Raw genomic sequence first — 26,942 nt, 5'->3', positions numbered from 1 at the left:
AAGGAAAGTGATTCACAAAGTTTATCAAAAAGCAGGTATAATCATGATAATGATTAGGCTTTAATGATTTATAATTTTTCAATAAAACTCAAACTTTAACTGTAACAATAAACAGAAACTATCCAGTGCCCCATTATGGTGTGTGTTTGTTCTAACCCTGATCTGCAGTTTTAAGAGTTATGGCCCTTTTCCACTACCCTTTTTCAGCTCACTTCAGCTCACTTCAGCCCGACACGGCTCGCGTTTCGACTACCAAAAACCAGCACGACTCGGCTCGTTTCAGCCCTGCTTAGCCCCTAAAACTCGCACGGTTTTGGAGTGGGGCTGAAGCGAGCCAAACCGTGCCGAGTGAGGCTGGGGGCGTGAGCAGACACTCCCCTGTGCACTGATTGGTGAGGAGGAGTGTCCTCACATGCCCACACACGCCCCGCGAGCGCGCTGGGATCTGTAAACACCGCAAACCCGGAAGGAGAATAATTACGAATTACGAGAATTTCTGAAGCCTTATGCGCCTCGCCTCATCTATACGCTCTTGCCAGTATCTGTCCGCGTTGTCGGTGACAACAAGCCACAGCACCAAGACCAGCAACACTAACGACTCCATGTCCTCCATTGTTTATTGTTTACTATTTGGGTCGTGAGACTACCGCTTAAAAGCTCACTGATGTCACTGTTTGCACTGCTTAACGACATCACGTGACGTCCACCCACTTTCGCTAACTCCACCCAATGTGTCCACCCACTTCCAGCCAGCATGGTTCAGCGCGGTTGTAGTCGAAATGCAACTCCAACAGCCCCGGTCAGCTCGACTCAGCTCGACTCAGCACGGCACGGCTCAGCCCAACTCAGCCGCGTTTGTAGTGGAAAAGCGGCATTAGACTCACCCAAATTCAAAGCTTCTGGAGGAAATAAAGTTAAATCTTGTATAAGTATAAATTAATTTAAAGAAATGAAAACGAGTTGGACGTGATAAGAGTGACAGAATCATGTTGTGAATGAAAACAAACCATAAGTGAGTTCGGCACTATCGGAAAATTCCCCCAACATATTTTACCACGTTTGCGATGGTTAGCGTGAACCATGCAAAAGAAAAATACAATGAATGTCCGAATGAAATGAAGATTCACAACAGATATTTATTTTATTGAGGTATTTGATCACCACTTCTCCGATTTTGATGAATTCAAAGTCTAATAATCTATAATTAGATATTACGTTGTGGTTATTTTTACACACGCACCTGCTGCACTCGGTTTCCCCGTAATTCCGTAAACAATAACACGGCCGGATCACTGAGGGGATTGAACTGTGGTTTGGTTGGGACTTTATTGATGTAACTCTGGAATAATTATTATAAAAATGGTGAAAAATCTAAAGATATGGTTAAAAATCTTGGTGTTTTCATTGACAGCGAGCTAAACTTTGACAGTCACATGAAAGCAATCACTAAAACGGCATTTTATCACCTAAAAAACATTTCCAAACTAAGAGGACTTGTGTCAAAAAATGATCTGGAAAAACTGATACATGCCTCATCTCTAGTAGGGTTGATTACTGCAATGGCCTTTTCACAGGCCTGCCAAAAAAGACCACCAAACGACTTCAGCTGGTTCAAAATGCAGCGGCGAGGGTTCTCACACGAACAAAAAGAACAGAGCACATTACTCCAATTCTAAGGTCCCTTCACTGGCTTCCAGTAAGCTACAGAATTGACTTTAAAGCATTGCTGCTGGTGTACAAATCTCTAAATGGTACAGGGCCCAATTACCTCTCTGATATGTTGCAGCGGCCTAACCCATTCAGATCTACCAGATCACAGCAGCAAAATTTACTGTTAAAACCTGTTGTTAAAACAAAGTGTGGTGAAGCAGCTTTTAGCTACTATGCAGTACAGCTATGGAACCAACTGCCAGAGGACATTAAAAATGCTCCTGCTGTTGGCAGCTTCAAATCTAGACTAAAGACCAAGCTGTTTTCAGATACTTTCTGTTAAATAATTAATATTGTCTTCTTTACATGTTTTAAACTCTTCACTTTTACAGTCTCTGCATGTTTCAAATTTTACTTAACTTTTATTCTATTTTAGTCTGCTGGGGTTTTTTTTCCCCCATTTGAACTTCTACTTCATCTCATCTCATTATCTGTAGCCGCTTTATCCTTCTACAGGGTCGCAGGCAAGCTGGAGCCTATCCCAGCTGACTACGGGCGAAAGGCGGGGTACACCCTGGACAAGTCGCCAGGTCATCACAGGGCTGACACATAGACACAGACAACCATTCACACTCACATTCACACCTACGGTCAATTTAGAGTCACCAGTTGACCTAACCTGCATGTCTTTGGACTGTGGGGGAAACCGGAGCACCCGGAGGAAACCCACGCGGACACGGGGAGAACATGCAAACTCCACACAGAAAGGCCCTCGTCGGCCACGGGGCTCGAACCCAGACCTTCTTGCTGTGAGGCGACAGCGCTAACCACTACACCACCGTACCGCCCTTCTACTTCATTTTATTATTTTATTTCTACTATTGTTTAATTCTTATTATATTTCTTCCCATTTATTTTATGTAATTTTATTCTCTATTGTTTACTGTTTTGCTTTTACTTCTGTAAAGCACATTGAACTGCCACTGTGTATGAAATGTGCTATATAAATAAACTTGCCTTGCCTTGCCTTGATTTTCAACAAATATTCAACTCGTCCTGTCCGACAGGTAGATGCAGATTTGAACAAACATTTGGTTGTCCCGGACGGTCAAATGACCAAGTATAATATTTTTGTTTCATTTGTTTAACTGGGTTCTCTTTATCTACTTTTAGGACTTGTGTGAAAATCTGATGATGTTTTTGGTCCTCATCTCATTATCTCTAGCCGCTTTATCCTGTTCTACAGGGTCACAGGCAAGCTGGAGCCTATCCCAGCTGACTACGGGCGAAAGGCGGGGTACACCCTGGACAAGTCGCCAGGTCATCACAGGGCTGACACATATGGCCCTTTTCCACTACCCTTTTTCAGCTCACTTCAGCCCGACACGGCTCGCGTTTCGACTACCAAAGAACAGCACGACTCAGCTCGCTTCAGCCTTGCTTAGACCCTAAAACTCGCACCGTTTTGGAGTGGGGCTGAAGCGAGCCAAAGCGAGCCGAGTGAGGCTGGGGGCGTGAGCAGACACTCCCCTGTGCACTGATTGGTGAGGAGGAGTGTCCTCACATGCCCACACACGCCCCGCGAGTACGCTGAGATCTGTAAACACCATAAACCCGGAAGAAGGAGAATTACGAATTACGAGAATTTCTGAAGCCTTATGCACCTCGCCTCATCTATACGCTCTTGCCAGTATCTGTTGGCGTTGTCGGTGACAACAAGCCACAGCACCAAGACCAGCAACACTAACGACTCCATGTCCTCCATGTTTATTGTTTACTATTCGGGTTGTGAGACTACTGCTTAAAAGATCACTGATGTCACTGTTTGCGCCGCTTAGCGACATCACGTGACGTCCACCCGCTTTCGCTAACTCCACCCAATGTGTCCACCCACTTCCAGCCAGCACGGTTCAGCGCGGTTGTAGTCGAAATGCAACTTCAATAGCCCGCTCAGCTCGACTCAGCTCGACTCGGCACGGCACGGCTCAGCCCAACTCAGCCGCGTTGGTAGTGGAAAAGCGGCAATAGACACAGACAACCATTCACACTCACATTCACACCTACGGTCAATTTAGAGTCACCAGTTAACCTAACCTGCATGTCTTTGGACCGTGGGGGAAACCGGAGCACCCGGAGGAAACCCACGCGGACACGGGGAGAACATGCAAACTCCACACAGAAAGGCCCTCGCCGGCCACGGGGCTCGAACCCAGACCCTTCTTGCTGTGAGGTGACAGCGCTAACCACTACACCACCGTGCCGCCTGTTTTAGGTCCTATTTATACAGAAATATAGAAAATTCTAAAGGGTTCACAAACTTTCAAGCACCACTGTACATGTTTTTATTCCAAGTGGCCCGTATGTATAATAACGTTTTATAACTGCACGGCTCAGAAAGTAGATCCGGCTGCAATATTAATACCGTACACGTGTTCTAAAGTGTTAGTGTTTCTAAAGTAACAGCTTATTCATAGGGACTTGTACTGCAGATGCGCCTCATAATCTAAGACTAATAATATTTTAATTTTTTTTTATTAATAATAATTGTTTTGAAGATGTTTATTTAACATGTATGGAAGGAATCTCGGGTGGCAGCGCTTTGTAACAGTCGCAGTGCTTTGTAAAGTTTCCTTTTCAGGATAGAAGAGTTTGTGCTCTTTTTTTTTTGGTATGCATTTTTTTTGAGGGACAAAGAGAAAAGGAGAGCTGATGAGGGAACAAATATTTATTGTGGCTATAACATAAGCGATAACCGGAATTAACTTGTCTCGCGGATGTTCCACAAATGTAACTATTAACAGTTAGAAAGAGTGATGTGTCACACACAGTGCTAGCAGCCAGAGTTCGTGGCAGCCTCCAAACATGGCCGCATGTTGAACACGATGAATCCATGCTGTTTGATGCAGTTCTCTAATCAGCCAATCCAGCGACAGCAGCACAATGCATCAAATCATGCAGATACAAATCAAGAGCTTCAGGAAATTAATGTTCACTTCTTCAAACATCAGAATGGGAAACACTGCGATCTCAGAGTGTGACTCTCTTTCACTGTGGCGCTGAGGGTGTTGGGTTGAGCCAGATGGACTGGTTTGAGTATTTCAGAAATACTCAAACTGCTGGGGTTTTCACAAACAACAGTCTCTAGAGTTTACACAGAATGGTGTGAAAAACAAAAAACAGAGTTAAACGAGTGACAGTCCTGTGGGTGGAAATAAACGCCTTGTTGATAAGAGAGCTCAGAGGAAAATGGACAGATTGGTTCGAGCTTTTTTTGCCAGGAAGGATATAGAACTCATCGCAACTCTTTATAACCGTGGTGAGCAGAAAAGCATCTCAGCATGCAACAGCAGAAGAACACACTGGGTTCCGCTCCTGCAGCCAAGAACAGGGATCTCTTTCTTTCTTTCTTTCTTTCTTTCTTTCTTTCTTTCTTTCTTTCTTTCTTTCTTTCTTTCTTTCTCTTTCTAAGCTCCTCTCTTTTTCTCTTCTTTCTTTCTTTCTTTCTTTCTTTTTTCTTTCTTAGCGCTTTCTTTCTTTCTTTCTTTCTTTCTTTCTTTCTTTCTTCTTTCTTTCTTTAGCATCCCCTTCTCATCTTTCTTTCTTTCTTTCTTTCTTTCTTTCTTTCTTTCTTTCTAAGCTCCTTTCTTTCTTTCTTTCTTTCTTTCTTTCTTTCTTTCTTTCTTTCTTTCTTCTTTCACATCCCCTTCTCATCTTTTCCCTCTTCTTTCTTTCTTTCTTTCTTTCTTTCTTTCTTTCTTTCTTTCTTTCTTTCTTTCTTTCACATCCACTTCTCCTCTTTTCCCTCTTTCTTTCTTTCTTTCTTTCTTTCTTTCTTTCTCTTTCTAAGCTCCTCTCTTTTTCTCTCTCTTCCTCTTTCTTTCTTCTTTCTTTCTTTCTTTCTTTCTTTCTTTCTTTCTTTCACATCCCCTTCTCATCTTTTCCCTCTTCTTTCTTTCTTTCTTTCTTTCTTTCTTTCTTTCTTTCTTTCTTTTTCTCTTTTTCTCTCCTCCTCTTTCTTTCTTTCTTTCTTTCTTTCTCTTTCTAAGCTCCTCTCTTTTTCTCGTCTTTCTTTCTTTCTTTTTTCTTTCTTAGCGCTTTCTTTCTTTCTTTCTTTCTTTCTTTCTTTCTTTCTTTCTTTCTTTTACATCCCCTTCTCATCTTTCTTTCTTTCTTTCTTTCTTTCTTTCTTTCTTTCTTTCTTTCTTTCTTTCTTTCTTTCTTTCTTTCTAAGCTTCTTTCTTTCTTTCTTTCTTTCTTTCTTTCTTTCACATCCCCTTCTCATCTTTTCCCTCTTCTTTCTTTCTTTCTTTCTTTCTTTCTTTCTTTCTTTCTTTCTTTCTTTCTTTTCTTTCTTTCTTTCTTTCTTTCTTTCTTTCACATCTGCTTCTCCTCTTTCTTCTTTCTTTCTTTCTTTCTTTTTCTTTCTTTCTTTTTCTTTCTTTCTCTTTCTAAGCTCCTCTCTTTTTCTCTCTCTTCCTCTTTCTTTCTTTCTTTCTTTCTTTCTTTCTTTCTTTCTTTCTTCTTTCTTTCACATCCCCTTCTCATCTTTTCCCTCTTCTTTCTTTCTTTCTTTCTTTCTTTCTTTCTTTCTTTCTTTCTTTCTTTCTTTTTCTCTTTTTCTCTCCTCCTCTTTCTTTCTTTCTTTCTTTCTTTCTTTCTTTCTTTTTCTCTTTTTCTCTCCTCCTCTTTCTTTCTTTCTTTCTTTCTTTCTTTCTTTCTTTCTTTCTTTCTTTCTTTCTTTCTTATCCCTTCTTCTCTTTTTCTCTCTCCTACCCTGCTGATCTCCTGGGGTTTTCACACACAGCAGTCTCTAGAGTTTACACAGAATGGTGTGAAAAACAAAAACCACTGAGTTGAGTGAGTGAGCGAGCGACAGTTCTGTGGTGGAAATAAACGCCTTGTTGATAAGAGAGCTCAGAGGAAAATGGACAGATTGGTTCGAGCTTTTTTTGCCAGGAAGGATATAGAACTCATCACAACTCTTTATAACCGTGGTGAGCAGAAAAGCATCTCAGCATGCAACAGCAGAAGAACACACTGGGTTCTGCTCCTGCAGCCAAGAACAGGGATCTTAGAATCAAGAACAAGTTCCTGTTAAAGTGGCCGGTGAGTGTGTATTTAACAGTGTGGTGACTAGCGGGGGAGTTATGGATATGATGGCTTTATTGCACTTTGAGTAAAAACGTGAATCATCCGGATAGTCATTCATGCTCATCCAGCTCTGTTAACCGTTCCTCATGGTGGCGCAGTGGGTATTGTTGTTGCCTCAGAGCTCCAGGGTTCTTGTTTATTCTTGAACTCGGGTTACTCTTTGTGTGGAGTTTCACAAGTTCTCCTGATGTCTGTGTGGGTTTCTACCGGGTTCTCCAGTTTCCTCCTACCTCTCAAAAACATGCCATTTGTTGGAGTCAGGGCTCCAAATTGCCACTAGGTGTGTGTATGCGTGTGTGTGTGTGTGTGTGTGTGTGTGTGTGTGTGTGTGTGTGTGTATGACCAGGGCCATACTAGCCTTTGGCTACCGTTGCCCTGGTAACACCTGTCACAGTTTGCTTTCTCGTTCAGCACCTTTTTATTTATTTTTTTCTTCACTGTCACACATCTTTCCTCTCTTTTCTTTTTCTCCCACTGCCCCAGTTTCTAGTGTTTATGAACAGCAGTGAGTGTGTGCCAATAATCAGGCATACTATTCGTGATAGGGAAAAGATTCTTCTCTCATAAAGGCTTGTGCATACTTCATAATGTTCTAGATGAAAAATAATCACTATAAGGAATACATTAAGCCTGCAAAGTGTCGACTAGCAAGACTGGAAAAAATACTTTACCTCGAAAAATCAATGTGAGATGCAGAAATCTGGCACTCAGAATCGACGTCAGATTGAATGATGAGGTGTCTAGAGATTCTTCTCGTCTCAGTATGCTTTATTATCATACATACAGGACACTTTGTTGATGGAATAAAAACGTGTTCTATTCCCTTCTAGCGAGTTTCATTCATTTGGTTCGATAGCATGCAATATTGTTGGCATATCACTTATCCTACGTGTATTACGTCACTCTACGCAATGGAGAACGAGTGTTGAATATGGTTTACGATATTGCATGGTTGTCAAGACAACATGACGTCACACGTCGAAGACGTAAAACTTCCGCGCTAGCGAGCGACTGGGACAATTTGTAAACAAGCACAGCCGTCAGGTTTGCGTCATTAAATACGGAAGATTTTGAGAGAATTTTGAAAGAGAAAGACGCGTTGAACACCTGAAAGGAATGTGTATGTATAATAATAATAATAATAATAATATCGGCTGGCTTTTTTTCATGGTATATCAGATATATTCCATTCAGCTACTCGTCTTCGACTCGTTCAATGTCATGCTAGCTGAATGGAATATATCTGATAGAACATGAAAAAAAAAGCCAGCCAATATTATTTAATTATTCTATCCACATTCACTGGATATGAGCAATCGCACGCTCTGATTGGCTACTCTACTACTAGGGTATCAACTCATATACCATGAGTAGAGAAAAACAAAATGGCAGAGCGTGTTGCTGAACCAACCGAGGACGAAATAAAAACTCTACTCGAAAACAAAACCCCAAAAAATACAAAAAAAGCAACAAAATATGGAATGAAAGTATTTGATTTTAAGAATGTATCTTTTTTTCAAGAATTATTATTAACGCATTTTTCACAAATTGCTCCTGTCATTTCGCCAGTTTGTTTACATTCTAAGTGGAAATTATTTTGTCAGACGCTTTGTATAAAGTTTTTATTGATCGAATTTGTAAAAAAAAAATAAATAAATAAATAAAAATGCTCTGTTTCTCAAAATCCAGTGAATGTAGATAGAATAATTAACCCTTTGATGCAAAACATACGCACACCCCTTCTAATGCACAGCATGGGTCAAAAATGACCCGCATTCATTTTCCAGGTTATTTCATGCTGACTGAGTTTTTCTTTGCTCTATCTTTTGAAATCAATTTATTTTATGATTGAATATTCCAAGTATTCTTTAAATATCTTGTTTTTAATTACCACAAATCATTAATTTAATTCTTTCTTTCCTACTTGATGAACAAAAATACTTTTTATATTACTACACATGGGTCATCCAAGTGTGATTTAAAATTAAATGTCTTAATACTATAATAATAATTTGTTTCAAGTACAACCCCGATTCCAAAAAAGTTGGGACAAAGTACAAATTGTAAATAAAAACAGAATGCAATAATTTACAAATCTCAAAAACTGATATTGTATTCACAATAGAACATAGACAACATATCAAATGTCGAAAGTGAGACATTTTGAAATTTCATGCCAAATATTGGCTCATTTGAAATTTCATGACAGCAACACATCTCAAAAAAGTTGGGACAGGGGCAATAAGAGGCTGGAAAAGTTAAAGGTACAAAAAAGGAACAGCTGGAGGACCAAATTGCAACTCATTAGGTCAATTGGCAATAGGTCATTAACATGACTGGGTATAAAAAGAGCATCTTGGAGTGGCAGCGGCTCTCAGAAGTAAAGATGGGAAGAGGATCACCAATCCCCCTAATTCTGCGCCAACAAATAGTGGAGCAATATCAGAAAGGAGTTCGACAGTGTAAAATTGCAAAGAGTTTAAACATATCATCATCTACAGTGCATAATATCATCAAAAGATTCAGAGAATCTGGAAGAATCTCTGTGCGTAAGGGTCGAGGCCGGAAAACCATACTGGGTGCCCGTGATCTTCGGGCCCTTAGACGGCACTGCATCACATACAGGCATGCTTCTGTATTGGAAATCACAAAATGGGCTCAGGAATATTTCCAGAGAACATTATCTGTGAACACAATTCACCGTGCCATCCGCTGTTGCCAGCTAAAACTCTATAGTTCAAAGAAGAAGCCGTATCTAAACATGATCCAGAAGCGCAGACGTCTTCTCTGGGCCAAGGCTCATTTAAAATGGACTGTGGCAAAGTGGAAAACTGTTCTGTGGTCAGACGAATCAAAATTTGAAGTTCTTTATGGAAATCAGGGACGCCGTGTCGTTCGGACTAAAGAGGAGAAGGACGACCCAAGTTGTTATCAGCGCTCAGTTCAGAAGCCTGCATCTCTGATGGTATGGGGTTGCATTAGTGCATGTGGCATGGGCAGCTTACACATCTGGAAAGACACCATCAATGCTGAAAGGTATATCCAGGTTCGAGAGCAACATATGCTCCCATCCAGACGACGTCTCTTTCAGGGAAGACCTTGCATTTTCCAACATGACAATGCCAAACCACATACTGCATCAATTACAGCATCATGGCTGCGTAGAAGAAGGGTCCGGGTACTGAACTGGCCAGCCTGCAGTCCAGATCTTTCACCCATAGAAAACATTTGGTGCATCATAAAACAGAAGATACGACAAGAAAGACCTAAGACAGTTGAGCAACTAGAATCCTACATTAGACAAGAATGGGTTAACATTCCTATCCCTAAACTTGAGCAACTTGTCTCCTCAGTCCCCAGACGTTTACAGACTGTTGTAAAGAGAAAAGGGGATGTCTCACAGTGGTAAACATGGCCTTGTCCCAACTTTTTTGAGATGTGTTGTTGTCATGAAATTTAAAATCACCTAATTTTCTCTTCAAATGATACATTTTCTCAGTTTAAACATTTGATATGTCATCTATGTTCTATTCTGAATAAAATATGGAATTTTGAAACTTCCACATCATTGCATTCCGTTTTTATTTTCAATTTGTACTTTGTCCCAACTTTTTTGGAATCGGGGTTGTAATTACTTTAGCAGTGAATGGGGCCAGTTATTTATTTATTAACTATGTAGTTAGCTAAGCCAACTACAGTAAAATTAGCTAACTAAAGTAGAATATGTCAACAGCTCGGTAGCTAATAGTAACTACTTGTAACTTTCTGACAAGTAATCTACTCACTCTCAAGGTAACCTAAACATCATCAATTTTTTTCTAAGGTAATGTTAGAACAATTGAAAAACATTACTTACATGTATTAGATGGGCAAAGGGCGCGGTGCTGAGCTGTGAAATGTCTGACACAAGCACAATTCACAGTTCCCACCAAACGCTGGAGTAAATGCATGCGGGTCGGTTCTGACCCATGCGTGTAAACTTGATGTAGAATTACAAAAGCTGTGCTTGTTCATAACTTAAGAAAGGAAAAATAAAAATGATGATTTGTGCTAAACAAAAACAAGATATTTACTGGATATTTGGAAAAGTAAATGACAAAATGAATTTATTTCAAAAGTATATCATAGAAACTCTCAGCCATACATGAAATAACCTGGAAAATGAATGCAGGTCGTTTTTGACCCATGTTGTACATTAGAAGGGTAGTGATACAAAAAGGGGTTTTATTCAAAAAGTAAGAAAGGAAAAAATAAAATAAGGATGTATGATGATCAAAAACAAGTTAATTGAGGAATACCTTGAATACTGAATGATGGAATTAATTTATTGCAAAGATATAGAAGATAAAAACTCAGCCGGGTCACTTTTGACCCATGTTTTGCATCAAAGGGTTAAATAATATTGGCTGGCTTTTTTTTTCATGTTCTATCAGGTATATTCCATTCAACTAGCATGATATTGAACGAGTCGAAGACGAGTAGCTGAATGGAATATATCTGCTATACCACGAAAAAAAGCCAGCCGATATTATTATTATCTCATCTCATTATCTGTAGCCGCTTTATCCTTCTACAGGGTCGCAGGCAAGCTGGAGCCTATCCCAGCTGACTACGGGCGAAAGGCGGGGTACACCCTGGACAAGTCGCCAGGTCATCACAGGGCTGACACATAGACACAGACAACCATTCACACTCACATTCACACCTACGGTCAATTTAGAGTCACCAGTTAACCTAACCTGCATGTCTTTGGACTGTGGGGGAAACCGGAGCACCCAGAGGAAACCCACACGGACAACATGCAAACTCCACACAGAAAGGCCCTCGCCAGCCCCGGGGCTCGAACCCAGGACCTTCTTGCTGTGAGGCGACAGCACTAACCACTACACCACCGTGCCGCCTTATTATTATTATTATATACACATTCCTTTCAGGTGTTCAACACATCTTTCTCTTTCAAAATTCTCTTAAAATCTTCTGTATTTAACGAAGCAAACCTGGCGACCAGTCTCCTCCCCCTCCCATGCAAAAAACCCAAAAACATCCTTCTATTGCAACTATAAAGTGCATGATACATGAGGATCATCTTTAAGCAGTCTGGCCAGATGGTGAAATTTCTGGGCCAGAAAAATGAAATATAAGCCTGAAATGAACAGAATATCCTGATCCATATTGCCTGCCAATATTGTGAATATTGTGTTTTTATAATGTATCTTTAAAATGGGGCGGCACGGTGGTGTAGTGGTTAGCGCTGTCGCCTCACAGCAAGAAGGGTCCGGGTTCGAGCCCCGTGGCCGGCGAGGGCCTTTCTGTGCGGAGTTTGCATGTTCTCCCCGTGTCCGCGTGGGTTTCCTCCGGGTGCTCCGGTTTCCCCCACAGTCCAAAGACATGCAGGTTAGGTTAACTGGTGACTCTAAATTGAGCGTAGGTGTGAATGTGAGTGTGAATGGTTGTCTGTGTCTATGTGTCAGCCCTGTGATGACCTGGCGACTTGTCCAGGGTGTACCCCGCCTTTCGCCCGTAGTCAGCTGGGATAGGCTCCAGCTTGCCTGCGACCCTGTAGAACAGGATAAAGCGGCTAGAGATAATGAGATGAGATGAGATGAGATCTTTAAAATGATGTGGTTATATCAGGGATAAGAACACTTTTAAAATCACACGCTGCACCTTTAATTATAAGCAGTCAACTGATTATACATTTAAAGCAATTAGCACCAGTGGACCAGAAGAATTTTTACAGTCTCTCTCTCTCTCTTTCTGTGTAGCGGTCCCGTTCCCGCTGAGCCACAGGTTGAGTATGCGGGAGGTGTTTGACTGTGAGGGAAAGCCACGCGTGGACCTGCTGAAGGCTCACCTCACTAAAGAGGGCCGTGTGGAGGAACCTGTCGCTCTGCGCATCATCAATGAAGGAGCCTCCATCCTGCGACAGGAGAAGACAATGCTGGACATCGAGGCTCCCGTTACAGGTCGGAGAGACAAACTCCTATGTCCTAAACACTAGCTTTTGCATTATTTGAAGAAATTTGCCGATTACTAAATGACAGAATCCGTTCCAACAAGACGTCCAGTTTGACTTTCTTCTCACAGTACCGTGTCATTAATTAATAACTTAAAATGTGGAATGATTGGCAAATTGCTGTGGTGTGAGAGAAATAACACATTTTGTAGTGGTAAAAACACCTCATTACTGATTATATTCCTATAGTACCACCTTTTGTGTTTTATTCTTTACATAAGGAAAGGGTTCAAGTACCCCTTGCTGCAGAACCAAAAGTCTGGGGGGTGGAGTCAGCCCTGAATTTAGCTCCTCCTTTCTGGGTGGAGTCTAATAAAAAAAATACAGACAACTAAGTTTATTTCAGGCTGGATCAGTGTGTTTGTCGTGAAATATTGGGGTCACTCTCAGTGTTCCACCTGTTAAAGCTGTACTACCTTTCAGATTTTTCAAGTGTAGGTCATAAAAAGAATTTTCCCCGACACCCAGTTATTTTTGTTTAGTGGACCGAAAGCTACTGAATTCGAATCACAGACTTCCAATTTTATTAGTTTTTTTTAAAAAATAGAACAATTAATGAATTTAGAACCACGTGGCCCTAAATTCTCCTCTGTTTTTTTCCTGCTTCACCATGACCCAATACAAGATACTACATCATGCATGACGTGGTGGGCTTTCCCCGTTTGCACAAGGCATTGTGGGATACAAATTTGAAACAGGAGAGAAGAATGGAGGACGTGAGTGTGCGAACGAAACGTGAAAGACCGACTACAGTAACGGAAAGAAAGCGAGAAGAAAAGACGTTATGTTATATACGAAGGAAAGGAAACGCAGGACCAAACTAATAAATATCAGCGGTCAGCGAGCACCTCGGTGTGATCAGCTATTCGTTTAGCGACAGAATGATGGCACTGTCAGTGCACGGTCAAAGGTAAACCTGCGCATGCGCACACACACACACACACACACACACATGGACTTTCTCTGTCTGCTCGACTGCGCAAAGCGAGCGATTTCATGCACATTATTTGCTTTAATCCCCTCAAATTAAATCACTTCCTAGCCATAGAATGGCCTGATATCTTGTGAGATGTTACAGAAATAAACTAATATCACAATGACCACATTTCAGAGGGAACTAAATTTAATCGATTTTATGAAATTGAAGGGCCGTCTAGCTTTAAAGGAGGAGTTAGATCAGGTTTAGCTCCACCCCCTGGATCTTTGGTTCTGCACCAAGGACGGTCTTAAATGGATGGGATGGAACACCATATTGATGTATTTTTTAAATGAAAGAAGATTGTACGAGACTTAGACACATACAGGCTGTTACAGACTTTGTAGAGTTTGCAGCATCCTTAAAACATGTGATTACTATGTTTACGATTATTCTTGTTAGAATAAAACTCTAGTTTTTATTATCCCCCGCTGGCCGAAAGGCCCGAAGGGGGATTATGTCGTGGCGATGCCTGTCCGTCTGTCCCGGGAAGGGTACTGACCTTCTGAAATCAACTCCTCTCACAATTTTTGGAGGAATTTTATGAAACTTTTCAGGATTCTTTGTTATATGTCGGTAATACGGATATTGTAATTTCGTTAAATTCAGTCACATTTTACCAGAGTTACAGCCCTTGATTAACAAAATTATACTTTGACAATTTCATGAGTGTGTTTTCCTTCTGAACTCAACTCCTCTCACAATTTTTGGAGGAATTTCACCAAACTTGGCAAAAGCCATTGTTATATGCTGGTAGTACGGATATTGTAATTTTGTTCAATTCAGTCGTATTTTCCCAGAGTTACAGCCCTTGGTTAACAACCTTGTACTTTCCCAATTTCATGAAGGTGTGCTCGCCTTCTGACATCAACTCCTCTCACAATTTTTGGACGAATTTCTCGAAGTTTGGCAAAAGGCATTGTTATATGACGGTAAGACGCATATTGCGATTTAATTTCGTTTGTGAAAATTTTCCCAGAGTTTTGACCCTTGATTAAATAACTTGTACTTTGACAATTTCATGAGGGAGTACGTTCTTCTGAAATCAACTCCTCTCACAATTTGTGGAGGAATTTCACCAAACTTGGCAAAAGGCTTTGTTATACGACAGTTGTACGCATATTGAAATTTCGTTTAATTTGGGTAAATTTTCCCAGAGTTATGCCCTTCATTATTAACAGACTTGTACTTTGGCAATTTCATCAAGGTGTGCTTGCTTTCTGAAATCAACTTCCCTCACAATTTTTATTCCCCACTGGCCGAAAGGCCCGAAGGGGAATTATGTCGTGGCGATGTCTGTCCGTCCCAGGAAGGGTACTCGCCTTCTGAAATCAGCTCCTCTCACAATTTTTGGAGGAATTTCACGAAACTTGGCAGGATTCTTTGTTATATGTCAGTAATACACATATTGCAATTTTGTTCAATTCAGTCGCATTTTACCAGAGTTATGGCAGAGTTGCCAGTGGGGGATATTGTGCTCTCAGAGCGCTCTTGTTAGATATGATTCAGACACATGGAGACTGATATCTGAACTCTTGTGAGAGAGTGTGATGTGTGGTTTAGATGTCGAGCAGTAAAAGGAGAGGAACTGCGTGCTTTCCATGTGTGGAAATATCTTACAGATCGGGCGAATAGATTACTACAGTAGAGTAGAGATTTGCGTTAGAAAGGCTGTTTCCACTGGGGTTAAATAGTGATACAGTACCAAAGATACAGCAAAAAGAAGTGTTTAATTTTTTTTCTTTTGCTTCTTGCTTTTGTCCCAGTGTTTCGTACAGCAAGTTCCACTAATATTTCATGGTCCAGGACATACAGTGCCCTCCATGATTATTGTCCCTCCTTGTAAAGATGAGTAAAAAGGGTTAGAAACAAATCCACCCTTCGGTGAAGTCGCGTCATCTCACACTGAAAAAATGAGAAAAATCCGACCTTTAATTGAAATCAATTTATTCAGAGAACATCCCTCATCAAGAAATAATTATTTTCAACATAAACACATGTGCCACTATTATTGGCACCCCTGGAAATGATAGTGAACACATTGTAACTGAAGCATTTTTCCAATTTAAATTGTACAGTATTTTTAAGTTGATTTGAGTGTGTCGGAACTTTTAAGCTGTAATCCATGACTTCCTGATTAACTGGGATACAAATATGAGGCGACACAGAGGCCAAATTCTCTTAGTCATCCATCAACATGGGAACGATAAGAAACGCACAAACCAAATGAAGGAGAAGTGTGTCGACCGCCATAAGTCAGGGAATGGTTAAAAAAATAGCTACTCGCCTGAAAATGTCCATTTCTACTGTTAGGGCAATAATAATAAAAAAAAAAAGTGGACACCAACTGGAGCTGTTACAAACTCACCTGGAAGAGGACCTAAGTTTGTTTTGGCCCCACATACAGTGAGGAAAGTAAGAGAGGCAAAGAAAATTTCCAAGGATCACTGTTGGTGAGCTACAAGCAAAAGTAAAATCTTGGGGTTTCTAAGTCTCCAACACCACCATCAGATGCCACCTCAATGCCAACAGATTATTTGGAAGATTTGCTAGAAAAAAGCCTTTTCTGTCACTTAACCACAAACGTAAGCATCTGAAGTTTGTGAAACGCTACAACAACTTTGACTGGAACCATGTTCTCTGGTCTGATGGAACAAAAATGGAGCTTTTTGCCAATAAACACTCAAGGTGGGTTTGGTGGAAAAAGAAGAATGCCTATAATGAAAAGAACCCAATCCCAACTGTAAAACATGGTGGAGGTTCTGTCATGTTTTGGGGCTGTTTTTCCTCCAAAGTCCCTGGAAATCTTGTGAGGGTCCATGGCATCATGGACTCCATGAAGTACCAGGACATTTTAAAACAGAACCTGGCTGCCTCTGAGAGGAAACTAAAACTGGGTCGTCATTGGATCTTCCAGCAGGACAATGATCCGATGTCCAAATCAACACAAAAATGGTTCGCTGAGCACAGAATCAAGCTTCTGCCGTGGCCATCTCAGTCCCCTGACCTGAACCCCAGTGAAGAGCTGAAAAGGAGAGAGCACAAGAGAGGGCAGAGGACCCTGGATGATCTGGAGAGATTGTGTAAAGAGGAATGGGCTCAGATCCCCTGCTCTGTATCTCCAACCTTATACAATGTTATAGGAGAAACTCAGTGCTGTTTTACTGGCAAAGGGAGGTTGTATAAAATATTAAATACACGGGTGTCAATAATAGTGGCATGTGTGTTTTTGTTGAAAATAATTATTCCTTGATGAGGGATTTGTTTTTCTCTGAATGAATGTATTTCAATTAAAGGTTTTGGATTTTTCGCATTTTTTCAGTGTGAGATGAAACAACTTCACCAAAAGGTGGATTTGTTTCTAACCCTTTTTAACTAATCTTTACACGGGCGGACAATAATCATGGAGGGCACTGTACATTCTTACATTCCTGTACAAGAACTACAGCCCAGGAGCTAAGATGAACACTTTTCAAAAATGTTCCTAGAGTCCTTGAGTTGTTTAAAGTCTTGTTTGAAAGAAATAGTGCCTCAAAGTTTTTTCTTTTCATGGAGATGGCTCCATCTTTCCTATGGACTTTAACTTTCTGTAATGTAATCTGTCTGTAATAGAGTTATACTGTATGTAGAAACTTTAGGGGGTCATTTCACCGAGAAATCTTCCCGGAAGACCGTGCTGCGATCTCAGAGCGTGGCTTGGTTGCCGCAGGTCGTACGCAGTCGACGGTTGACCGAGGGTTGGTCACGCCTTGGTCTTCCGTGGTTGCACGTGGTCGAGGAATGGTCTCCCCGACAAAGAGATCGTAGCTCGGTTTTTTGACATGTCAGAAAACTGAGCCTCGACCTAAAAGTCGCACAGAGAGCGTCAAAAGAGCGAACAAGGTCGAGGAAAGGATGCATTGGTCGAGAGACAATTGAGGCTAGAACGGGGATGAGCGATGCTCAGTCTTCTCAAGCGAGAACTGATTGCATGCATGGTTGTGCTGCTCGGCCCGTCCTCGACACTCACTCGATCCATGCGATCTAGCTTCACTCTTTTGCGATCAAGCCTCGCTCCACGCAACCTGTCCCAGACCTTCCCTAAACCCGTACACTCCCTATTCTTCCCATGATTGGATTCTAAAGAGGATTAAGGTGCGACCTACTTCAACCAATAAAGATCGACCATCATTTAAGTTGCGACCTACCTTCGCCTAATCCTATTAAAGCTATGCGTACTGAATGTCATATAAATAGGGCGCATAAGCTATGCCTACTGGACATCATATAAATAGATCGCAATAGCATGATGCAGAGCGATTGGGTCCATGTTGTCCTTTCGGAGGCTGGTCAAAAACTGATGGTCGGCCACCGATCGCCGGGCCTTTTTATATGGTCACAGTGGGTCGCACGCAAATCCGGGCGATCGTGACAAATTTGCGCGTAGCTCAGGCGAGAATCTGTCTAGAAAAGCTCGAGAATTGAGCGTAGAGAGCGAGGCTAGAACGTTTATATCGCAGGCTAAATCATATTGATCGAGGGTACGTTGGAACTCGTACGTAGCTAGATCAGCCAAGATTGAGCCTTGATCGGCCGAGGTCGCACACTTGCGAGGATAGATCGCCGAGAGATCGACGCTATGTCGCAGATTGGTCGAACAGAGTTGCGACCTACCTTCGCCTAATCCTATTAAAGCTATGCGTACTGAATGTCATATAAATAGGGCGCATAAGCTACGCCTACTGGACGTCATATAAATAGATCGCAATAGCATGATGCAGAGCGATTGGGTCCATGTTGTCCTTTCGGAGGCTGGTCAAAAACTGATGGTCGGCCACCGATCGCCGGGCCTTTTTATATGGTCACAGTGGGTCGCATGCAAATCCAGGCGATTGTGACAAATTTACGCGTAGCTCAGGCGAGAATCTGTCTAGAAAAGCTCGAGAATTGAGCGTAGAGAGCGAGGCTAGAACGTTTATATCGCAGGCTAAATCGTATTGATCAAGGGAACGTTGGAACTCGTACGTAGCTAGATCAGCCAAGATTGAGCCTTGATCGGCCGAGGTCGCACACTTGCGAGGATAGATCGCCGAGAGATCGACGCTATGTCGCAGATTGGTCGAACAGAGTTGCGACCTACCTTCGCCTAATCCTATTAAAGCTATGCGTACTGAATGTCATATAAATAGGGCGCATAAGCTACGCCTACTGGACGTCATATAAATAGATCGCAATAGCATGATGCAGAGCGATTGGGTCCATGTTGTCCTTTCGGAGGCTGGTCAAAAACTGATGGTCGGCCACCGATCGCCGGGCCTTTTTATATGGTCACAGTGGGTCGCACGCAAATCCGGGCGATCGTGACAAATTTGCGCTTAGCTCAGGCGAGAATCTGTCTAGAAAAGCTCGAGAATTGAGCGTAGAGAGCGAGGCTAGAACGTTTATATCGCAGGCTAAATCATATTGATTGAGGGTACGTTGGAACTCGTACGTAGCTAGATCAGCCAAGATTGAGCCTTGATCGGCCGAGGTCGCACACTTGCGAGGATAGATCGCCGAGAGATCGACGCTATGTCGCAGATTGGTCGAACAGAACGAGCCTTGGTCGTGTTAAGATCGCATCAGATCGAGTGGATAGACGCAAGTAGACCGTATGTAAAGCGTTTACAGAGCGTATAGGACGCAGGTAGAGCGTACACATCGAAGGTCAAACGAGATAACATCGAACATAGAGCGTACACAGAAAATAATGGGTTAAGGTCGCACGGATTTTGCCTGCGACTACGGGATAACATAGCTGCGATCATAGTCGCGTGCGATTTTTCCAGATCATACTCGGTGAAATGAGGGGCTTAGGGGTTTCCCCAGAGGGACAAACAAATAACTCTTTAGGGTGCTACATGTAGCCTTTTTTTTAAATTTTTATCCTCTACCCAAACGAAGACCCCGTCCACACGTAGCCGGGTATCTGCTAAATCGAAGATATTTCTCTGCGTTTTGGCCTGTCATCCACATGAAAACACATCAAAAATGAATATTTAAAAAAACTCCGGGCAAAGTGAAGATTTTTGAAAACTCCGTGTATGCCTTTTCGTGTAGACAGAGATAACCGGAGTTTTGCGTTTTAGAACATCACAATCCGCGCCAAAAAAATGACAACAAATCTGCCCTGACGTCAAACGTGCGACCTTTGTTTACTGCAGAAGCCAGATTAAGCAGTAATGGATCGGAGTAGTGCCTTGAAAGCGTTAATTATTGTGCAGGTGCTATTTACATGTTTAATTTTAGGCCCACTTTACACGGGGACGGTATAAAACAAAAACGCAAAAGTCCGTTTTCGTTCTCACTTTTTTCCGCGTCTACACGACCGTTTTCAAGGAGGAAATCTGCGTCTATACGGTGACGCATAAATGTCTCCGCTATGTCTGCACGCATGCGCAACGTCTTCTGTCTTGTCTGATCTGCACATCTGCGCCGCTGTTCTGTCAAGTTATCCTACCAAGCCTACTACGCATGCGCGAAATCCAGGAGGGTAGGAAAATTCAACAGTAGTTTTGTCCCACCGATCAGCTGGGCTGATAGAAAATCGGTGAGAATTTCACGCATTTGCCGATTTTTATGTTTTGTGCGTATTGGTTGAGTCTTTGGCCGAGTCAAATAATTTGTAATGACTTGTTTTGAATAATAAAACGGTCTGTATGAGAACTTGCTAGGATAACTTTACAGAACACTGGTCCGGCTGAGGTACTGTAGTGCTCGAGGGAGGAGCAGGAGCAAACCGAAACTCTTTTAATCTGCCTTTATTAAGTAACACTCACTCTTGTTTCGGTGAAGAAGAGAAAAGGCAGTGTCCATCTCAGCAAAATAAACCCGTTCGGCTGCTAGTTTTGTTTTCAGTCTCGGGTTTATGGTTTCACGAGCGGCTTGAATAGGCGGCGTGCACGCACACGCGTGTGCGTGTAACTTGGCGACACCAAACTGAGGAGCTCCAGCTGGGCGGGTGAGCAGGAAAACACATCTACTGCATTAAAACACAGAGCAGCTTGAAGGTCCGTTGGATCGATGTAATCAGACATGCTCTTACTTTTTTACTTACTTTCTTACTTCCCGGGCTGGCATGTACAGTATATGACACATGTATGACGTAAACGCGTACCCGACGTGAGCAGATCCGAGCGGAGTTTCGCGTATTGGGTAGTTTAGACGGATACGCAACGGGGGCCGTTTTTAAACTTATCCACTTTGGAAGGCGTTTTCAATTTTATCCGTTTTTCAGCCTCGGAAACGCCGTCCTCGTGTAAACGAAAGGCACTTCTGATAAAAGATTTAGTCGTTTTTACCCGACAGCGTCCTCGTGTAAACGGGCCCTTAGAAGCCCAACCACTGCTCCAAGAGCACAGGCGATGTGATTAGGGGGTAGGATTTGGGGAAATAGTGCCATCTACAGGTTTGGAATGCTTATGAATGTGATTGAAAACGCAGATGTTCGGTTATGTGTGGAAGGGATTTTTTTCGAAGACGAGGTGGTGTGGATAAAACATTTTTATAAACGGGGGGGGGAATGTTCGGTTTTAAAAATACCCGGCTACGTGTGTACATGGCAGAAGTTTGGCGGGGGGTATAGAAACGGGTTCTGTCCGTCCGTCTGGTCACGTTTTCATTTCCGGGCCATATCTTTAAAACTACTGAAGACATCTTCATGAAACTTTGGATACATACCAAGCAACATGTGAACTGGTGCCTTTTGCTATTTTGGATTTGTGAAAAACAACAAAAAAAAGCATTTTTCAAATTTTTACATAAAAAATCGATTTTGACTTCGTTTCTAAGAGCGATGTTCGTTTCCGGAGCATATATCCAAAACTATTTATGATACAGATTTGAAACTTGGTATACATGTTAACAAGGTGATGTAGATGTGCCTTTTCTTAGTAAGAAATTTGAGAAATTTTAATTTTTCATGTTTCCATTGGAAACAATTTCAGACTTAGTGTCTCAGGTTAGTCTTGGGGTAGGTTTTGTTTCCGGAGCAGAACTTGAAAACTATGAGTGGTACGGTCTTGAAAGTTGGTACATGTGTTGATTAAGTAATGTATATGTTCCTTTTGATACTAAGAAATGTGAGAATTTTTAGCTCAGCTGGACCAAAGGGTCCGGTGGGTTTATGCCATGGGCTGCTGAGGTCAGTGTAAAGAGGTAGGGTTGGTTTCCTGCAGCAGAACTTTGAAAAATGTGACAAATAATATCTTGAAACTTGGTATATAGTTGGTATATTGGGGGGGGGGGGGGGGGTTCCATCTTAGACATGACTCTGTCTTCTTGTTTTTTTTCTCAAAGTGTACTGAGGGATGGCCTTTTATTAAAGAGACGAATCACCAGATTCACACATGCAGATCCAGCCTCTTTTATGCAGCAGCCCTGAATGAGGATGAGGCCAAACCATATTTAAAAGGGGAAATGATCAATAATTCATTGTTAACTGCTAGAAGGCAGTATGCACCAAGTACGGAATAAAACACCTGGGGGCATTCTATTATAGGAAAATCATCAACGGTGTGGTGTGATGCTGCTCGACACAAAGCCACTGTTACCACTCTAACGTTAATTATTTTCTATTAACGGCGTGTCCCAAAGCATGTTTTATTATTATTATTATTATTATTACTTTTTTTTGCGACTCTTGCAATTTTTACTGACATCACACTTTTTAATAGTTTATAGTTTAAGGGTTTAACATTTAAAGTTGTGGAATGTCTTCAAAACACTTATGTGTTATGCGTTAACGAAGTTAATAAGACGAACGAATGCTGCTTATCTGTTACCGAGAAACTGGAAAGGTCCTGTGTCAGAAGACTTAAACTTAAAGCAGAACCTTTGTTTTTAAATACGTTTCTGAGTGGATAGCATCTTCATCCTTGACTCTTGTATGCTGCATAAATGAGAATAAAAAATATATTTTTGAGAGTTAAAATCGACCGCAAAGTTGGCATTCGAGCCGCCCCGCTGAGCCAGCCAGCCCTGAGTGCGTGACATCACAGCAGGAACCGGTTTTAAGGCCAAGGCCTTTTACGGCTATAGACAAAAGTCATATAAATATAAAAAATTTATGGTGAAAGTAAGAAATACCGTTACCAACTTGCTCAACTAAGACTGATTTGACTTCACTGATTGTGGGTTGACTCTCATTAAAACAGGATGGGTGTTATAACTTATGCAACATGCATGTACATGCATGCATTTTCACTTATAAAACGTAAAAGGCTCATTAAATAATCAGATGAACTGAGACGATCACATTCTGAAGCAAATTAAATAATCTTATACCACTAACTTAAACACACAATACAAGTTACATGTATTAATCTAAATGCAGGTAAACAACAAGTGGTGGTGTTTTTGTTGTTTTGTATCCAAATGAGAGTCGCATCTTACCCATCTGTATTCTCGCTTCTTGAAGGCCGACCTTGTGGCCGATTTGTTTTGAAACAATCTGACTTTCAGTTCTTCGTTCAGTTCTCCGTTCATTTGCTTCTTCCACGTAAGGACGAGATATTGCTGCTGAGGCAAGCATATCCAGTGGAGAAATCAGACGGCTGGTCCACTCATTCTACATTTTCTCCATACTGAGTACTCCGCCATTACTGCTCAGCTCAGGCAATTACTTAAACCCGGGATGGGACATCACCAGTTTTAGCAACAACCGCAGGGAGGTCACTGCCCGAGCAATAATATACTGTATCACGTCCCGTCCCATTCCGTCCCGGGTTTTAGCAACAACCCTTGGCTCACACTCCGGGAGAACTGGTGCAACTGAACTTGCTTTCCTTTTCTTGTAGTTTTCTTTTCCTTTAATTGTTGGCACTGCACCCTCTTTCAGTACGGGCTTATAGCCAACGCTGCTCAACAGATCAGAGGTTTTGTATGAGTCTTCAGTAGAATGTGCAGAGCAGAGGAGAGACCACTTCGTAGGCGTCCAATGTGCCTGTGATCTTTGCAGTTTGAACATTCTTGGGCCATGAATGCAACATAAATCCACCTTCTGTCGTGTTGCTGCACCCGCCAGCAACACATCTACGTGGCATGGCAATAAATTAGCTCAAAATAGAAGCTCGAAGTTGCAGTCAGCTCTGTGTTTTAGTATAGCGGAAATGGCGATGAGACCGATAGACTTCCTGCTGTGACGTCACAGATGTCAAGGTCATTCACTCAGACCGCTACCTATATAAATAATTTTAATCATAAAAATTACTATATTAGATTTATTGCTAATGATTAGAACTATTCCTGTGCCATTCTTGAGGTCTCAAGGCGTTTATAACAAAAAGTGAGGTCATGGTTCTACGTATCTCCTTTAAGGACCCTCTGATGGTTCCAGAGCACCGACGCTGGAGACTCCTCCCATAAATACTAAACAAACGTCTTGTCACAGAAAGCTTCACGGCATCATCAATTCCATGCTTTTGAAAATCTGTTTATGTGGAGCATCCATCATACAAATACCTGTGTTAATTGTTACTGATATCAGGACACATGTTCATCAATCAATAAGAATTTCTCATTCAATGAACATATCAGGACTCTTGCCGCAGCAAACTAGTACTAAGTAGGATTTGTCACCTTTTTGACCGACACACACACTCTTTACGATCTTTAATTTTTACTAAGCCTTTTTTTTTTTTAAACTGTTCGACTGTCTCTGATCAGGTACAAGTAATTCAAATATTCAAAAGTTGCAACTAGTCCAGAATTTTGCTGCCTGAATTCTATCTGGGCAGCGCAAATACGATCACATAACACCAACTCTCAAGGAACTGAAGCTTTTGCCTGTGTGTGATATATTAACCATAAGAGACACCGTACTTGTGTATAAACACATGAATAATCTTGCCCTTAATTATCTTCCTGTACTGCGAGTTAGCCTAGTGGTTAGTGTGCCTGCCTCTCGATTGGGAGATTGCGAGTTCTACTCGTGGTCGGGTCATACCAAAGACCATCTGGCAAGGCAAGCTGCAATACAGATGCGAGTAGGGAAGTTGCAGTTACCAGAGGACCAGCCCCCCACTGTAACCCTAGCTATACAGGCGAGAGGCCGAGGGCTATGGAGATCGGCGCCGCTCGATTACATGGCGTGGGAAGGACTTTAGACTTAAATTATCTTACTAGCTTGTTCAGGAAATGCTCAGGTATACATCATGACCGAGATACTCTTTTCAAGATCTCAGAGATACGTACTGGAGCAAAAACGCTTGTCAAGTTGCTGAAATGTATTTACACCCGGACAACTGCAACAATCAAGCACTCACCATCAGCATTTGAAACAATTTCTGGGTGCAGACAGGAAGTCCTTGATTCCCCATGTATCTTCACCATCTTCCTCAACTTTGTTCTGAGGTGTATCCTTGACCGGATCAATCGAGAACTCCCTGACTTCCTTTTAATATTTTATTTCTACTATTGTTTAATTCTTATTTTCTTTTAATTCTTTTAATTAATTATTTTAGAATAAAGATAAAATTATTTTATGTAATTTTATTTCTCTATTGTTTACTGTTTTTGTTTTTACTTCTGTAAAGCACATTGAACTGCCATTGTGTATGAAATGTGCTATATAAATAAACTTGCCTTGCCTTGCCTTGCCTGACCCTGGTGTTCTCATAAAGCATGAGATTCCATATACTTGTACCAATAAAAGTCAACAAAAGGAACACCCTTGCGGTGGAGAAACCCGCCTCATCCAAGTCAGCTATGCAGATGACATTGTCATGTTCTGTAAAAGTGTATCATATTTTCAAGACAGGCTGCAGTGTGTGCACATCGATGGTAATTTGTCATCTATGAAACCAGTTCCCCATGGAGTACCTCAAGGTAGTATATTGGGACCTCTTCTGTTTACCCTATTTATTAATGATCTTCCACTGTGGGTTAGTGCCAATTTAGATATGTATGCAGATGATTCTACAATTCATATTGGTGCACAGACAATCGACAAAATCAATATGGCACGAACTCAAGACATGTCTATAAAAATGGGTGTCCGGTGATGGACAGGGTAAAGGACTATATAAGAGGGACACTGGATCAGGTATACAGCGAGCTACCCAGGCTGTCCGGTTAGAACAGGAATTAATGGATGTCCACTCACGAGAAACCGTGTAAACCGTGGTTTTACTAGAAAACAGAATAAATACAAATACAACAAGACATGAGCAATAATATACACACAAGCAATAATGTAAATAATAACAATGATATAAATACAAATACACATCGCATTAAATATATATTAACACAAATGAATAATAATTATATACAATGTAATACAAATGTAAAACACACAAATGAATACTATATAAGTAAAACAATGTAAAGCCCAATGAATGCTACTTACACCCCATAATAAATAACACAACACACTAGATACTGACTATATACACGATATGTACACAATATGTACAATGTGTACAACGTACACGGGGGATGAGGATAGCTGCCTACAGCAGCTATCATTACCAAGGTGCGTGGTGCAACTGCTTACAGCGAGTCACACCCGCATGAAGACACAGAGTGTGTCGACTGAATGAAGGGGAGCATGGCTCCTTTAAGCGCTGCCCCGCGCTGTATTGCGCATAGAAGGTTAGAATATGTGGCGCGGTTATGAACTGTACATACCACCACTACACTCCCAACACGGCAATAGCTAATAATGAAATGTGCTCCCGTAACAAACCGTGGTCGAGAAAACAAGCGCTATCATTACATGGCTACTGAACAGAACAGAACAAACACGTAAGAAAATAGACAGACACAGGATGAGAGAATAAGAGAAGAAATACTCGCTAGCCTTACCGCCACATGTAACAGTTACAGATAACGAGTACACACATAACACAGTAGCTACGCAACAATAAACAACTTACATTCAAGGACGCACGGAATGCTCACACGGCACAAATGATGGACGTTGGATCCTGACACGTCCGCGATAGAAAGACAGAAAGCAAGAAAGAAATGAAACCGAGAAAGAAAGAGAGAAACGGATCCAAATATTCACTGATGAGAAGCAGGTGTTGCATGGAGTCCCCGTCTGATGTGTGCTGTGTTTTCTTCGATGTTTGTGCGCATCTTATATAGTCCACGCAGCACAGTGTGATGGACAGTGGCGCCAGGGTG

General features: G+C 41.6%; 1 protein-coding gene across 5 annotated transcripts in view; it reads left to right on the top strand.

The window, feature by feature from the left end:
- ppp3cb (protein phosphatase 3, catalytic subunit, beta isozyme) overlaps positions 1-26,942 on the top strand; it is a 197,489-nt gene that overhangs the window by 96,621 nt on the left and 73,926 nt on the right. For all 5 annotated transcript variants that reach the window (XM_060915270.1, XM_060915268.1, XM_060915267.1 and 2 more), the window contains one exon: positions 12,567-12,767. In XM_060915270.1, the coding sequence (XP_060771253.1) occupies positions 12,567-12,767 (201 nt within the window). The remainder of the gene's footprint in view (positions 1-12,566; positions 12,768-26,942) is intronic.

Source organism: Neoarius graeffei, chromosome 2 (assembly GCF_027579695.1).
Source record: "Neoarius graeffei isolate fNeoGra1 chromosome 2, fNeoGra1.pri, whole genome shotgun sequence".
In the NCBI taxonomy this organism is placed as follows: domain Eukaryota; kingdom Metazoa; phylum Chordata; class Actinopteri; order Siluriformes; family Ariidae; genus Neoarius; species Neoarius graeffei.
Note: the sequence above shows the minus strand (reverse complement) of the source record. Positions and strands in the feature narration are given on the sequence as shown.